The sequence below is a fragment of the Danio aesculapii genome, chromosome 7 (assembly GCF_903798145.1).
Source record: "Danio aesculapii chromosome 7, fDanAes4.1, whole genome shotgun sequence".
Lineage (NCBI taxonomy): Eukaryota > Metazoa > Chordata > Actinopteri > Cypriniformes > Danionidae > Danio > Danio aesculapii.
In genome coordinates this window covers 56,006,138-56,022,570 of record NC_079441.1, presented here as the reverse complement: position 1 = coordinate 56,022,570, position 16,433 = coordinate 56,006,138, and the positions used below count along the sequence as shown (strand labels likewise).

The following is a 16,433-nucleotide window of genomic DNA, read 5'->3' as shown; positions in this document are numbered from 1 at the left end:
CTAAGCCGAAAAGAAAATGAAAGAATGAGTAACATGGCACCGGGCATGTAAATAACCCCAGCGCCAGCCTGAAACTAGCAAAAAATGCTTGCATAGCACCTTGCGTTACATTGTAGGGCATTATGGGTGGTTCATACATTATTCATATTTGATAGCAACAATTGTATACAAACACAATAAGACAAAATAATCACAATACCTGTAGACTTGAAGACTGTAACCATGTGGCGTAGGTTGAAGGTGAATTGTCTGAGGACACCAGGCTGATGGAACTGGACGAGTCCCAGAAGAGTGAGCACACAGTCTTTGTCATGCCTCCTGAACCCCCTTTGGAAGATGGTGCTGACCCCCCTCCCAAATACAGGTAAAATACACATTGGAAGTCTCAATAACACTAACAAAAACATTTATTTTGATCATGATTTATAATACCAGTTTAATTACTCTTTGTCATCATTGAGTCAGAATTACTCCTAGTACAGTAGCAGGTTAAAAGATCTTCAAATAGGCTGAAACAATAACTACTATTGCTATAATTGCTATTCTTCTTCTTATAATTATTGTTGTTATTATACATTTTTTTTAACCAATTTCTGGTTTAAGTCAGATGGTTTCTTAGACAACTTTGTTTTCCCCCAAAGTTTAGTTTTAGTGTCTTCCCATAGACACTTGGACACCTGGTGCCTGTTGTTCAAAAACATTTTAAATGAGTATTTCCACTGTCTTGATTAAAACACACCTCTATATATAGTTTTTTAACAATTAATTGAATAAAACTTTAATTGACAGTTTATTGAAGTAAAACAAACAACCTACCCTTTTTTGCCCTTTCACTACTCGTACTGTATATATTGTACTCTGTCACAATAAGAAAGAAAGGACTGCCGTAACTCAATTTTATTCTGACTTTAAAGGGCTACTTAGGTCAACTTTGCTTCAAGTTTTTTATGAAATAGGATGAGTAAATAAATAAAAGTCAGTAATGAAAAAAAAAAAACAAGAAACTGATAAGATTATTCAGATTGATATTTACAACACTTTGTTTGATGTTTCTTTCCAATGTGTACAAATCGAAACCTGTTGCAAGCAGCCTACAGGGGCATTTAGTGCATCTGCCTCACTTCAACTTTCTTTAAAAAGATAGAGGATGAACTTGTTCTTGGTTATCTTGCATCTTGACCAACAGTGCATTTATATGGATTTTACCATTCACTCATAGATTTACCTCAAAGAGATCTGTTAGCCTAATCTTGTAGTTCAACAAATGTGTCCACTTTATTAATGACATTTAAAAGTGTAAATGTACAGCACTGACATGTACATAGACATAGGGCACAATTATCATTCGTTTTTTTTTTTTGTTCTTATTTTAGAAATGGTGCAATGATCATAACTAACTAATTCATCTTTCCGTTCACTTTATTAGAATACAAACAGGAAATACACATTAGAAATGTAAACATTATTTACAATCTTTCTTATCTTTAAGAAAGACTTGTTTAAGGATGGAAGAGTGAGTGTTGTAGCCTTGATTATTTTAGTGTAGGGTCTCACCGGTGTTTGCAGTAATATTTAAATCGTTGTGAGGTTTATGCTTTCTTTAGCTCTAATCACTTCTAAAACAGCCTTATTGATTAGCACAAGGTCAGCTTAATCTACTTTCTTGCTTCTCTTGGGGTATTGGTTACCTGTCTGTCACTCAGAGTACAGCCTAAAGACTGGCCATGCACATTGCTCTTACTGGCATTGTTTGCACTGTAGTAGCCTTCTCTGTTTCATTTAGGCTTTTTGTCCCATGCTTTTCTAAATTTAGCTCATTTACAACCTGTTTCTAAAAGTAATGGAGAGCATTTTCTTTTCCAGGTTTTTTTTTTTTTTTTGTATTGTGTTGTGTTGCTATTGTAGGTAAGGCATTAGTTTGATATGTCCATAACTGAATTATGCAACAAGACAGGGCAAAAAAAGTCAATCTGAACATAAAGAGCTTCTATACAAACTATGCATAACATCTTACCAATTTAATGTGCAAAGTGATGTCTTTGTTGTGAATGAGTGAAAAGCTCAATAAGGATTCATCTAGTTGTAATCCATAAAGATTATGCACTTAAATGTCAGTCGTTTTGTGTTGTGTTGAGTATCTTCTGCAAACGTGGCATTTGTGATTTAAAATATATTAACAGCATAAAAAATTCTGCCATCATTCTCTCACTCTTGACTTGTTCCAAACCTTTTTGAGCTTTTTTATTCTCTTGAACACAAAAGATGTTTTAATGAATGTAAGCATTGGCATCCATAACAGGAAAAACAAATGCTATGGAACTCAGTAAACCAACATTCTTCAGTATATCTTCATTTCTTCATCAGATCCTCATTCATTTCTACAGAACGAGAAAACTGACTTGGTACAAGTCAAGAGTGAGTAAATGATGGAAGAATTTAAATGATTTGGGTGAACTATGGCTTTAATATATTTTAATCACAAATGGCACATTTGTGCAGGATACTCAGCTTCAAACTTCCTGTACTTTGAGCGTGTGTCCATTTTATTATTGTTAACTAAGATTAACAAAAATGAATAAGTACTGTAATACATGTAGTGATGATACTTTTTTCATGTTAGTAAATACATTAAGTGATGGAACTTTGTAAATGTTACCAGGTTCTGTTTCAAATTGTGTAGCTTTTCTTTTATTCTGTGCTCCACTTTAACTCTGTTTTTCCAGTTATAAGAATTTCCCTAGTTTACGGTTGGAGTTGTTTGATCGTCCACTAGAACTGAGGCCAGCATTAAGCACAAGAGCTGCAGGGTCCAGTGTGTCCAGCAGTCCTGCCCTGCTGGCCAAAAGAACAAAACAGGTGAAGAATTTCTTCAATTATATTCTTGTAGAATTTCTTAAACCATGCTTATATACTACAGAGCCTATGCACTATAGATTTACATTTCACTCATTACACCTGCATACAGTGGATATCAAAATGAATGTACAATTTATAAACAGATATAGATTTCCCACCTACTGTAGAAGTAACATTGCTCAAAACATTGCTCCTCATTGCTCAAAATGTGTGCAGTCTACAGTGGACAAAAAGAAAATTCTGTCATCATTTACATCATTTATCCTTCACCTGTTCCAAATCAGTTTAAAGAGCCCCTTTTATGCATTATAAAAGGTCATATTTTGGTGTTGGGGGTCTTCAACAACAGGCTGATATGCATGCAAGGTCAAAAAACACATTGTTTTATAATATGCATTTATTTTTACCTAATAATCCCAACGACTCGCATATGAATCATGCAGCAATTCATCTGTTCCCAAAGCCCTCCTTAGCACAATGCTAAACTGCTCTGATTGGTCCGATGACCCAGTCTGTTGTGATCGGTCGACTGCGTTCAGCGCGAGATAGAGAGAAATGCCCACCACTGCTTATCAACATTTTTGAAGTAGTCAGAGTGTATGTGTGAGCCCAATGCAGGAGTGCATTAAAGCAATGCAGTTAAACACCAGCATATTGCTCTATTTTTAACCATGACACACATTCAATAATAATCCACACAGTGGCAAAAGCTCAACTATTTTGAAAGTTGACTGCCACACGCGTGTAGGAAAGCCTGATGGTGGCCATAGCAACGACAAACAGCAGAGTATCGCGAGCTCACAAACTCATTTAAATTCGTAAACAAAGTGGCATGCGTCGCTTTTTTAATATGGTTTTAGATGCAATATGTGAATATAAAGAGTTAAACAGATACTGTACAAGCCACGTGGAGTGATTACAAGTAACAAAACACAATTAAATACATATTTTGGAAGCTAGACAAAACAAGGAGGCAACCATTTTAATTGCACTTACTTACACTTGTGAACTGGAGGAAAAAACTTATCCATGAACTGTGTACTGGTAAGTTTCTGTCAAGCTCTGACAAAGTCCCATACGTCAGTAGTCTTTTCTGATCCTTCTTTTAACAAACGGTTGACGAATCCCACTTTGCAGGGTAGATTATTGCATTAATCACCAGAACATTCACTCATTACTCATCTTCTGTCATGATCAGTCCCACACACACCCGCACTCTGCTAGTGTTTGAAGGGAAAGGTGCGTTCAAGTTTTACCGGATCCGGCACTTCATATTTGGTATTGTTTCGTGTCAACATCAATATGAACAGGCAAAAGATCCGGACGAACGATGAATCACTTAAATGACTCTGGGTTGAATCTTTTATTTAAAAAATTTATATTTTAAAACAAGGTGCACTTTCAGATTTAATCCTCAGCTAAATGTTTTCATTCACTTAGACCTGTGTTGCACACTGCATGAAAGGTACTTTTCAAAGACCCATAATAGGGGCTCTATACGTTTCTTTCCTCTGTTGAACAGTGTTGTCAGCTATTTTCAATCGAAAGCTTTGCTCAAAGTCACTAAAAGTCACTAAATGATGTATGTGAGTATTACTGACGTCATCATGTCCTATTTTTAACTGTTTCTATTGTGTTTAATAAGTAGTATTTATATTTGCACCACACGCACTCTAGTCAACATTTGAAGAGGATCATCACACTTCATTAAAGTTGTCTTAAAACTATTGAACAACACACATTCTTGTCCTATTGGCCAATTTTGAAAAACAAAAACTGATTCACTTCGAATGTTGACTAATATAAATGGTTTATATATGTATATCGGTTTAACGAAGTTAGTAGTTCTTTGAATACATTAAAATAATGTGCAGTGTTTTTAGTACAGTGTAATCTCTCAGATGTAGTTCGGAAGATACTACGTTTCACTACATTTGTGTTATTGTGAGTGATATACCTGATAGAGTAGAATAAATAGTAAAATAGTTTCAATTTAAGCAGCAGATATATGATTGTTCTGTGTCAACACGCACAGCTCATTCATGTCTGCATCTGAGCAACAGAATGTTCCGCTATCAGCGTTCACTGACCAGAGTGGATGCAGGGAGAGGAACTGTACCCGTGAAGCAGTAACTCATGCTTGCAGGACTTTGGCCCAAGAGTCGCTAGATTTGTCACTAGATGCTGTTTTGAAAGAAAGTTGCTAAATCTAGTGACGCTAAGTTAGCAACACTGCTGTTGAACTCAAAAGAATATTTGCATAGTATTTTTTGTTTCTAGTAATGGATGCCGATGACTGCTTTTTCCAAAGTTCTTCAGAAAACCTTGATTTGTGTTCAACAGAACAAAGAAATTCATAAAAGTTTTGAACCATTTGAATGTGAGTAAATGGTTTGGAAATGTTCATTTTTCTGTGAACAATCCCTTTAAAACTGCTATTTTACTTAATTTGAGATAACTTTAAATAAGACTAAACGATGACCTTGAAATTTCGGAAATTGTAGGCTGTTCTTTTGCTTCAATCTCCACTATATTTATATGTACACTGTACAAGTTTCTTTCTTATTATTTTTTATAACTCAAAGCAGGAGATAAAATGCACAAAATTTCGGCCATCTGCCCTCATCTGTATAACAACTCTCAATGCTTATATTTGAATTGACACTTGGTGTTATAATAAGTAATTAATAAATCTATGGACATACCTCATACCTTAAACATCAACAATTCTAAAATAGTAAAATAGTGAAACATCATGCAAAATAATTTTCCGAACGTTTGTTTTATATATATATATATATATATATATATATAGTGGATAATGTTAATTGAAAGCATAAATAGGATCTCCTGAAAAATTAAGTCATCCAGAAAATGTTAGCCTAGTATTTTCAGTGTACTGTGATTGATTTCAGTGTCTTTTTGTGCAGTCTTTTGTTTCAGGCAGTCTGTGTTGTAATAGCAGTTACTCAGAGTCATTCATTTTATGTGCAGTGGTTAAAATGTAAACCACCATCAGCTGATCTTTACCAATCATAGAATAACTTCCTCAAACACTCTGTGGTCTGTAGAGGACATTTAATGACTGTCTGTGTTTCATCAGTTTCCTTTTCAAGTATGATTTCAATGCATCAATGTGTTTGGGATTTTTTTCATGCTGAAAAATAAAACAATTTCCACTGAGGTGCTTTTCAAAAGGAATGAATTGCTTAATGACTTGCAGAAAGTATATTTACAAAAAGTTTGTGTGTTTGATTAATTAGTTCCTCTAATATACTCCTGCACTTCAAGATTGTTTAATATAGAACGCCCTTTAAACGGGTCTCAAAGCTAAAACATGATTTTTATTTAATTTTTTTTTTACACACAGGAAATCAAAATGGCCTACAAATTAGCGAAGCGTTTCTACTCCAATCCACCCCAGTGGGCAAAGTGTCTGAGTAGTCACTGCTATAGTCTGTGGTTCATCTGTCTTCCTGCTCGCATGCGTACTGCACAGTCCAAACCCCGTGCCATGCAGCAGGCCTTCAATGTTCTGCTCAAGATGAGGAGCTCTGAGGTGGAAGTGCTTGACGAGGTACAATGATAATATATTTGCGTGAATGTGTATACATCTTAGGTTTACATGTACTGGTGCTGATCATATAATTAGAATATTTTCAAAAAGGTTATTAATTTCACTAATTCCATTCAAGAAGTGAAACTTGTATACATTTATTCCACATAGACTGATATATTTCAAGTCTTTATCTCTTTTAATGATTTTGATGAAAAGCTAATGAAAACCCTTTCCCAGTGATGGGTTGCAGCTGGAAGGGCATCTACTGTGTAAAACATATGCTGGATAAGTTGGTGGTTCATTCCACTGTGGTGACCCCAGATTAATAAAGGGACTAAGCTGAAAAGAAAATGAATGAATAATGAAAACCCTAAATTCAGTATCTCAGAAAACTTGAAAAATGAAAAACTTTAAAAACTTTGATAAAGTCTAAAACAAAGAAAGGACATTTAGGAATCTTGGCCAACTGAAAAGTAAGAGCATGCACAGCACTTAATACTTAGTTGGGGCTCCTTTTGCCTGAATTACTGCAGCAATGCGGCGTGGCATGGAGTCGATCTGTCTGTGGCACTGCTCAGGTGATATGTGAGCCCAGGTTGCTCTGATAGTGGCCTATAGCTCTTCTGCGTTGTTGGGTCTGCCATATTTCATCTTCCTCTTCAGAATACCCCATAGATTTTCAATGGGGTAAAGGTTAGGCGAATTTGCTAGCCAATTAAGTACAGGGATACCTTGGTAGTGGTAGCTTTGGCACTGTGTGCAGGTACCAATACCTGTTGGTAAATTAAATCTGCATCTCCATAAAGTTGGTCTGCAGCAGGAAGCATGAAGTGCTCTAAAACGTCCTGGTATAGAGTTGCGCTAACCTTGGACCTCAGAAAACAGTGAAGCAACACCAGCAGATGACACGGCACCCCAAATCATCACTGGCTGGAAACTTTACACTGGACCTCAAGCAACATGGATTGTGTGCCTCTCATCTTTCCCTCCAGTCACTGGGACCCTAATTTCCAAAGAAAATGGAAAATTTACTTTCATCAGAGAACATAACTTTGGACCACTCAGCATCAGTCCAGTCTTTAGCCCATGGCGAAATGCTTCTGGCACTGTCTGTTGTACAATCGTGGCTTGACACAAGGAAAGCGACAACTGAAACCCATGTCGTGCATACGTCTGTGCGTAGCAGTTCTTGAAGTCCACTCTTTGTGAATCTCCTAAACAATTTTGAATGGGTTTTGTTTCATAATTCTCTCCAGGGTGCGGTTATCCCCATTTGCTTGTACACTTTTTTTAAAATTTTTTTTACCACATCTTTTTCTTTCCTTCACCTCTCTATAAATGTAATTGGACACAGAGCTCTGTGAACAGCCAGCATCTTTTGCAATGATTTTTTTGCCTTGCTCTCCTTGTGCAAGGTGTAACCCGTCTTCCCTGTGATTGTGTAGCCTACAGAACTAGACTGAGATACTATTTAAAGGCCTTTTTTGAGTTAATTAGCTGATTAGAGAATGGCACCAGGTGGTTAAAATCTGAACCTTTTCCAAATATTCACATTTTCTGTGATACTGAATTTGGGGTTTTCATAAGTTGTCATCAAAACTAAAAGAAATAAACACTTGAAATATGTGTGGAATGAATGTAATCATTATACAAATTTCACTTTTTCAATGGAATTTGTGAAATAAATCAACTTTTCAAATATATTGTATTTATATGATCAGCACCTGTATATCTTATGGCAATTATGTTAGCATTGGTTGCAACAAGGGAGAGTTGAGGCAGGATCAAGTATATTACCATTATTTTATATTACTATCACTATTCAGTTTCAAGAATAATACTATGGCTGTATCTGAAATTGCCACCTATAACCTTAAATAGTGCACTATGTAAAGCAACATCCATTTCTAGCGGTGTCCAAAACCACTCAATAATTTCCACAATGCACCACAACAATGAGTGCCCAACCAATGTACACAGTTAGAAAATACTCATAATGCACCATGAGAGTTTGCGCTTCGAATCAATTTACAAGTCTGACCACAAAATATCATCCATAGTGGAAGCGTATTATTGCAAGTTTCATTTTAAAATATTATTTCAATAAAGTAACATTTGTATAAAGGACAGAAATTAAAGTACTCTTTCATTAACTAATAGACAGCTTGCTAAGTGTAAATAGCTATCACAGGTTCTGACCAAGAAGAATCTAATACCTTTGAGGGTTTTATCAACCAGCAAAGTACAAACAAAACAGCTTCTTTTCCAGGGCTCAAATTCACTCTTTTAATTGGAGGGAATATTTAATGAGGGTATGGGTGGGACAGTTTCAGATGCAGCATAAAGCCTCGGTCACACTTCACTTTTATCCCCGATAGACTTCCATTCATGCGCACGCAAATGCGACTGACCGGAAACGTGTGCTCGTGTGGCAAGTTTTGCAGTTGGATGTGTTGCAAAGTTCAAGCTTGGTGAACTCTAACCTGTGAAATCACATCATGTGACTGCGTGAGAGCAATCGAACATCAAAACATGACCTCTCTGTACAGAAATTTTAAATATGGACCAATCGCTCACTTTTTAAACTTTTAATTATCTTGTTTAATCCTGCCTCTTTTCACTGCGCCATACGACAGAATTTTGCATGCTCAAACTCTAGTGTGATCATGGCATAACTGTGAAAGGGCATTAAATACAACTAAAGCTGCGGTCACACTGCTATTTTTGCCCTATAGATTTCCATTTATACGTACACGAATGCATCAGACCGGAAACGCAAGCTCGTGTGACAAGTTCCGCAGTTCGCTGCATTGGAAAGTTCAAGCTTGGTGAACTCTGACCTGCGAAATCACATCGCATGATTGCTTAAGACCAATCGAAGATCAAAACATGACCTCTCTGGACAGAAATTTAAAACATGGACTAATCGCTTGCTTTTTTAAATGTCTAATCATCTTGTTTAATCCCGCCCCTTTTCACAGTGCCGTATTTCGCAAGCTCAAACTCTAGTGTGACCGCAGCATGAAAATGAATAACTAAATGATTCCCAGGTGTGGAGCAAAATCAGTAACTATGGAAATGACTGGCATCAAAAACAGGGACAATCTACATGAAAACTGATAAGAACTTAGTCCACGATACAGACCATATCTGTGACAGTCAAGAATGCAGTACCTGTGACTATTTTAAAGCTTTTTATTCAGTTAAATAATAAAACTGATTTATTAAGTTGGTTATACAATAACTTGTGAATGAATTCAGATTTTTTTTCTTGATTGTTGTTCCAGTTTGTTTTACTGTCACTGGTGGTGTTTAATAACCCATGTTGGCTACCCCTAAATAAAAGCTATTCAATTAATCTTTATTTATATAATGCTTTTACAATGTAGATTGTCAAAGCAGCTTCAAATAGATGATTATAGTAAATTGAAACCGTGTCAGTTCAGATTTCAGAGTTTAGTTCAGTTCAGTTCAGTGTGGTTTAATATTCACTGCTGAGAGTTCAAACACTGAAGAGCAAATCCATCGATGCGCAGCTCTACAAGTTCTGAACCATGCAAGCCAGTGGTGACAGCGGCGAGGAAAAAACATCGCCAATTGGCGAAAGTGAAAGATTAAAAAACCTTGAGAGAAACCAGGCTCAGTTGGTCACGACCATTTCTCCTCTGGCCAAACGTCTTGTGCAGAGCTGCAGTATAGGCACAGGAGGCTGAAGCGAAGACTCGTTTGTCCCTGGAGTCTCACAGTCTCATGCTCTCCACTCCTCCAAAAAGTGGAGCTACACAATATATAGTTCAAATAATTTTTTGAAATAAAAAAAGGCTGTTTATAGTCTGAGTATTTCACTGCATGTGTTTGGCAGGTGTGTTACCGTGTGGTGATGCAGTTATGTGGTCTGTGGGAGATGCCCGTCATGGCTGTGCGTGTCTTAATGGAGATGAAAAAGGCTGGAGTTGAACCCAACGCTATTACTTATGGATACTACAACAAGGTAAGGAAATTCTCACTAGTTAAAAGTGGGCTACATCACTAATCCTCAGAGCAATGAAGACGCCTGATTCTTTGCGTATTGATACCGCAATACATTCATTCATTCATTTTCTTGTCGGCTTAGTCCCTTTATTAATCTGGGGTCGCCACAGCGGAATGAACCGCCAACTTATCCAGCATTTGTTTTACGCAGCGGATGCCCTTCCAGCCACAACCCATCTCTGGGAAACATCCATACACACTCACTAATACTCATGCACAACGGTCAATTTAGCCTACCCAATTTACCTATACCACATGTCTTTGGACTGTGGGGGAAACTGGAGCACCCGGAGGAAACCCACGCAAACGCAGGGAGAACATGCAAACTCCACACAGAAACGCCAACTGACCCAGCCGAGGCTCAAACCAATGACCTTCTTGCTGTGAGGCGACAGCACTACCTACTATCATAATTTGCTTTGATTAGCATTATTTTTTTTCATGGTCCAATTTGCAGATGATTTAAACATGAATTAAATAATATTCCAGAGTTCATAAAGTTAATTTTTAAGATTTGCTCTGGTGCTTTGAACCTGAAGGCATATTTATGGAATTGTCATCTTATTAACGATAAATTAGTAAAATAATCTGACATTTAAGTATTTTCATAATTGTTTGTTGCCAGATACAGACCTGAGATTTAGAATTCAAGTCTGTCTTGGTGCCACAGCAGTTTCTTAGACAAAAATTAAAAGTTGTAATCAAACTATAAAAAAAGGCTACACATTAAAAATGTCAATACATTAACCCTAATTAATGTAAGCTTCAATAACTATATGCACACATTTTCCAGAAGCAGAAATGAATAGTTTACCGCAAAAGAAAACTTTACACTTACCTTAGAAAGACATTTTTTGTTTCTTTTCTCTTTTAAATTTTCTCAGTTTTTGTTGTTGTTTTCATTGGAAAAGATTATTTAAAACATAACAATAACCCACCATTAATTCACACCACATAACTCAGTTGATTTGGAATGATTAATTAATGTTTTGTAAAGTGAGCATATTTATAAGAAAAAAATCCATGAAGTCATTTGATCCCTTAAACCTTTACTTCTGGACAAAATACTAGTCCAATTAAATAGTGGATAGTTTCACATCAAAATCAGTGCACATTTTTTAACTATTCTCCTCTATTATGCCTGCAACCTGTGCTTGATGTTACTCAACTGAGAAGGTTACATTTCACTGGAGACTTCACAGGATGTTACATGACATATTGGTTTTATTTTCCATGTTACCATAGATCTGTAGACAATGCACTTTCAAACGGAAACTCAATTGCCAATTCTTCTGTATGTTTCTTTCCCTCCACAGCTAATTACAACAGGCATTTCCTTGCTTGGGCCCTGGGGCTCCCATCCATCCCTTAAATTAATCACGCTCTGCCTGTATTAGATTAGTGTACTGCAGTTCTTGTATTTTTCATGCCACAGCAAAGATCTTTCATCTAATAACTTAAATATTTAGCATCTTAAATAAAATGGGTTCCTGTTCCTCCTGTGAACAGGGAGCATTGTAAATGTCATGTCAGTCCCCTGACCTGTATATGATTCTGCTTTGTCCAGGCTGTTCTGGAAAGTCCTTGGCCAAGCCGCAACCGTAGCGGTCTTTTCATGTGGACCAAAATGAGAAACCTTGTGCGAGGAGTGGTGCAGTTTAAACAGGCATTACGTGGGACCACTCTTCAAAGAGGACCTTCTCTGAAAAGCACAGGTACAGGTTCGTCCTCCTTTCCCCTCTGGATTCTCTTCTGAGGATAAATTTTAGTCTCCATTCTGGTCAGAAAAGATGTCCTGTATTCCTGTCCGGATGCCTGACAGTAGATGATGATGATGATGATGATGATGAAGTTCACTTAAAATATTTAGTACACATTTGTGGAACACCTGGCTAAATATTATATTATAATTGTAAGCGTAATGTTCAGAAATGGCAGGTAAAGATTTTTTATTTAAAGTTTTCAACGAGGAGCACTTTAGAATATGTTTATATGGACATGAGATTTTGATTTACTAAGAAATACAACAAGCGTTTTATGTGCAAAACTCATTTTATACAAGTTTAACATAATTAAAAAGTGACTGATATAATTTAGTTGGATTTTATGTTACCACTATTATGAAATGACGTGTGAAATGGCATGTGCTTTTACATAGAGCTTTCAGCAAGTACAGCAGCAGTTTCTGATGGAGACAGGCTAAGTCACGGAAGCGTAGACTGTATTGTCGAGGAACACATTCTCTTCTCCCACAGCCTTTTAGTTGAGGATGTTCTTGACGGTCACTACAGTACAGGTACAGTAGCTCTGTGTGGTTCAAATATAATTTGTGATGCAAAATTATTCTGTTTTATTCTGTTGACTCATGTTTTATGTTTTTGATTTAATAAGCTGCTCAGTCTGATCAGGGTTATGGATCTAAAGATGAGTTACCACAGGAACATACAGAAGAACCTGTAACCTCACCACCTCTGACTACCAACCACACCTGTAGTAGCAAAGAAACCAACACCCAAAATGGTGCTGCATTGCAAGCTAATTCTTTTTACTTAACCCAATTGTTTTCTATATGTATTTATTCATATTCATGAATGCAGTTTCTCTTACAGCGACACATTGTCATGGATCATTTTTTTAAAGATTTTCCCCGTTTTGACTCTTTATAGGACAAGATATTGCCAGTTCTGTGGACAGTGTTGTAGCTGTGACAGAGCCCCCTAGCCCTGCTGAAATAGCACCATGTGTAGCCAGCATTGTAAAACCCTCAACTGATATTCCTGTCCACTTTGACCACACTGCAGGCAGGGGAGAAACTGGTTAGTCACTGGAAATGTATACTATGTATGCTATACAATATATATATATACATACATATACATATACATATACATATACATATATATATATATATATATGTATCTAAGTATATATATATATATATATATATGTATATATATATGTATATATATATATATATATATATATATATATATATATATATATATATATATATATATATATGTGTGTGTGTGTGTGTGTGTGTGTGTGTGTGTGTGTGTGTGTGTGTGTGTGTGTGTGTGTGTGTGTGTGTGTGTGTGTGTGTGTATATGTATTTGTGTGTGTGTGTGTGTGTGTGTGAGAGAGAAGAGTTCAGATGCAAAAACCTCTAAGTGCCATCTGAAATTTCCATCAAAAATTATTATTCCCAGCCTCATTTGTTTATGCTGAGTTATTTTACTTTGAAGACCATGAAAAAAACTTAATCTTTCCCTAATCTAAAATTTTGCATCTGAAGACAAAAATGTATATATAGTTAGGTCCATAAAAAAACATTTTTGGTTCTATACACAAACACAATGAAATGAAACATTTCTTTTGTGGGTATTTACATCCAAATCAGGTCATTACAACTGTCATTACAACAGTTTGCATATGTGCCTCCCACAGCCTGAAGTCTGGACCACACAGGCATCACCAGGCACTGAGTTTCATCCCTGGTAATGCTCTTCCAGGCCTCTACAGCAACTGTCTTCAGTTCCTGCTTGTTCTTGGTGGCATTTTCCTTCAGTTTTATCTTCAGCGAGTGAAATGCAAGCGCAATCGGATTCAGGTCAGGGGATTGACTTGGCCATTGCATAACATTCCACTTCTTTCCCTTCAAATACTCTTTGGTTGCTTTTGCAGTATGCTTTGAGTCATTTTCCATCTGCACTGTGAAGCGCTGTTCAATGACTCCTGAAGTATTTGGCTTAATATGAGCAGAAAATATTGCATGAAACACTTCAGAATTCATCCTGCTGCTTTCGTCAGCAGTCACATATCAATAAATACAAGAGAACCAGTTCCATTGACAGCCATACATGCCCATGCCATGTCACTACTATCACTATGCTTCACTGCTTAGGATAATGAGCAGTTCCTTTTCTTTCTCCATACTCTTCTCTTCCCATCACTCAGGTACAAGCTGATCTTGATCTCATCTGTCCATAAGATGTTGTTCCAGCACTGTCCCAGGCTTTTTAGAATTCTAATCTGGCCTTCCTGTTTTTGAGGCTCACTAATGGTTTACACCTTGTGGTGTACCCTCTGTATTCACTCTGGTGTCGTCTTCACTTGATTGTTGACTTTGACACACATACATTGATCTTGCCAACTGTTGTGAAAGGTGTTTTCTTCACCAGGGAAAGAATTCTTTGGTCGTCTACCACAGTTGTTTCCGTGGTCTTCCGGGTCTTTTGGTGTTGCTGAGCTCACTGGTTCTGGTTCTTTCTTTTTAAGAATGTTCTAAACATTTATTTTGGCCATGCCTGATGTTTTTGCTATCTCTCTGATGTTTTTTTTTTAGCCTAATGATGGCTTGCTTAACTGATAGTGACAGCTCTTTGGATCTTGAGAGTTGACAGTAACAGCTTCCAGATGCAAATGCGAAGCACACTTAAAGTGAACTCTAGACCTTTTATCTGTTCATTGTAAGAGGGAATAACACACACCTGGCCATGGAACAGCTTAGAAGCTAATTGTGCAATTACTTTTGGACCCTTAACAAGTGGGAGGCACATATGCAAACTGTTGTAATTCCTACGGGTTCACCTGATTTGGATGTAAATACCCTCAAATTACCCCATTGTATTGGTTCATAGAGCCAAATTTTTTTTAATTGTCCCACATTGTCGATGTCCAAATATTTATGGACCTTACTGTATATGTATGTATGTGTATCTCTGATGCAGTGTTATTTTGCAAGCACTGATATTTCATACAGTATTTGTTTTGGACTTGATGAAAGTAAGTACCGCTCTTTGTCCTCTGTGTCTTCAGCAGGTGTTTGCACAGGTAAGCTGTTCATGCCCCGTAAAAAGAGTGAAGATGTGGCCTTGTCTGTGGAGGATGATACCGTAACCACAGATTCACAGCTTCTGCAGTCTGGACAGCAGCAAAGGGTAAAGGCCTTCATGGAGCGCAGCTGCAGTTTTAGTGCAGAGAGCAAAGCTGGCATGCTACAGAAAAAAAGCAGTCTGGAGCTCAGTGCTGATCACATGGGTGCGGATGCAAAAATTCTTGCAGCCGTGTTCTCCGGCAGCCAGTCTCCTCCTCCTTTTGCCACCATGGCTCCATTTAAAGAGTTCAAGGTGGAGGCTACACTAAGCCCTGCCCTCCAAGAGGAAGAACATGAGGATAAGCAGGAGACCAAACATGAATCCTTCACTTCTGCAGCAGAGGGAGTGGAGAAAAGTATAAAGCGGGATAATGCAGCAACAGAATCCAATAGCAGTGAACGAGTTGGCCGAACCCCAGGCAGTGGCGTCTCCTCTTCTAAAGCTGTGGAGAGGGAGAATGTCAAAATGGGAGCAGATCCACTCTCACTCTTTGCTTCGGAAACTGAAGACGCAACCTCCATTCAGAGCCAGGAGTCCGCACGGACCTTTCCACCACTGGTGGCAAGGAATCTTGCAGATGAGATTGAGATGTACATGAGCCTCCAGAGCCCCCTGACTGCTAGATCTCCCAGCATGGAGTTGCAACCGGGATTAAACCCTGAATCCATAAACTGTCCAGACTCTCCAGCAATTAAGCAGTCTTTAGAAAGAAGGTCAAGCCTTCCGATTGGCCCAGTCAAAATGGCCAGTTCAACAGAGAATCCGAAACCTAGTCCTGCTGTCACCCGCTCAAAGACGTTTGCTGTCAAGTCCCCCAAGACCCCGGGCTCTGCAGGCCAGAGGTCGTCATCGCTGACCGCACTGGTAAAATCGTCACAGAGCAGCTCACTAGGCTCTGTCATCAACTCCATTTCAGGCATCAAGATGGACTCTCTTCTAGTGGGCCCCAAAGTAGATATGCTCAAATCAGGCATGAAGCAGGCAGCCAATGTGGCCAGTAAGATGTGGGATGCAGTGGCTTCAGCCTACTCCTACTCAGATGATGAGGTGAGAGACCAAATGAAAGAAATGTGTGAAGAAATCCAGAGAGGTTTTCATGAGCTTGGTCT

General features: G+C 37.8%; 1 protein-coding gene across 3 annotated transcripts in view; it reads left to right on the top strand.

The window, feature by feature from the left end:
- Positions 1-16,433, top strand: part of dennd4c (DENN/MADD domain containing 4C) — a 74,366-nt gene that overhangs the window by 46,294 nt on the left and 11,639 nt on the right. The window contains exons 15-23 of one of the 3 annotated variants that reach the window (XM_056462221.1): positions 234-364; positions 2,724-2,856; positions 6,227-6,433; positions 10,278-10,406; positions 12,015-12,162; positions 12,606-12,743; positions 12,839-12,967; positions 13,114-13,263; positions 15,266-16,371. In XM_056462221.1, the coding sequence (XP_056318196.1) occupies positions 234-364; positions 2,724-2,856; positions 6,227-6,433; positions 10,278-10,406; positions 12,015-12,162; positions 12,606-12,743; positions 12,839-12,967; positions 13,114-13,263; positions 15,266-16,371 (2,271 nt within the window). Of the gene's footprint in view, positions 1-233; positions 365-2,723; positions 2,857-6,226; positions 6,434-10,277; positions 10,407-12,014; positions 12,169-12,605; positions 12,744-12,838; positions 12,968-13,113; positions 13,264-15,265; positions 16,372-16,433 lie in introns of all 3 variants that reach the window. The other 2 variants (XM_056462220.1, XM_056462219.1) reach the window with 2 other exon arrangements.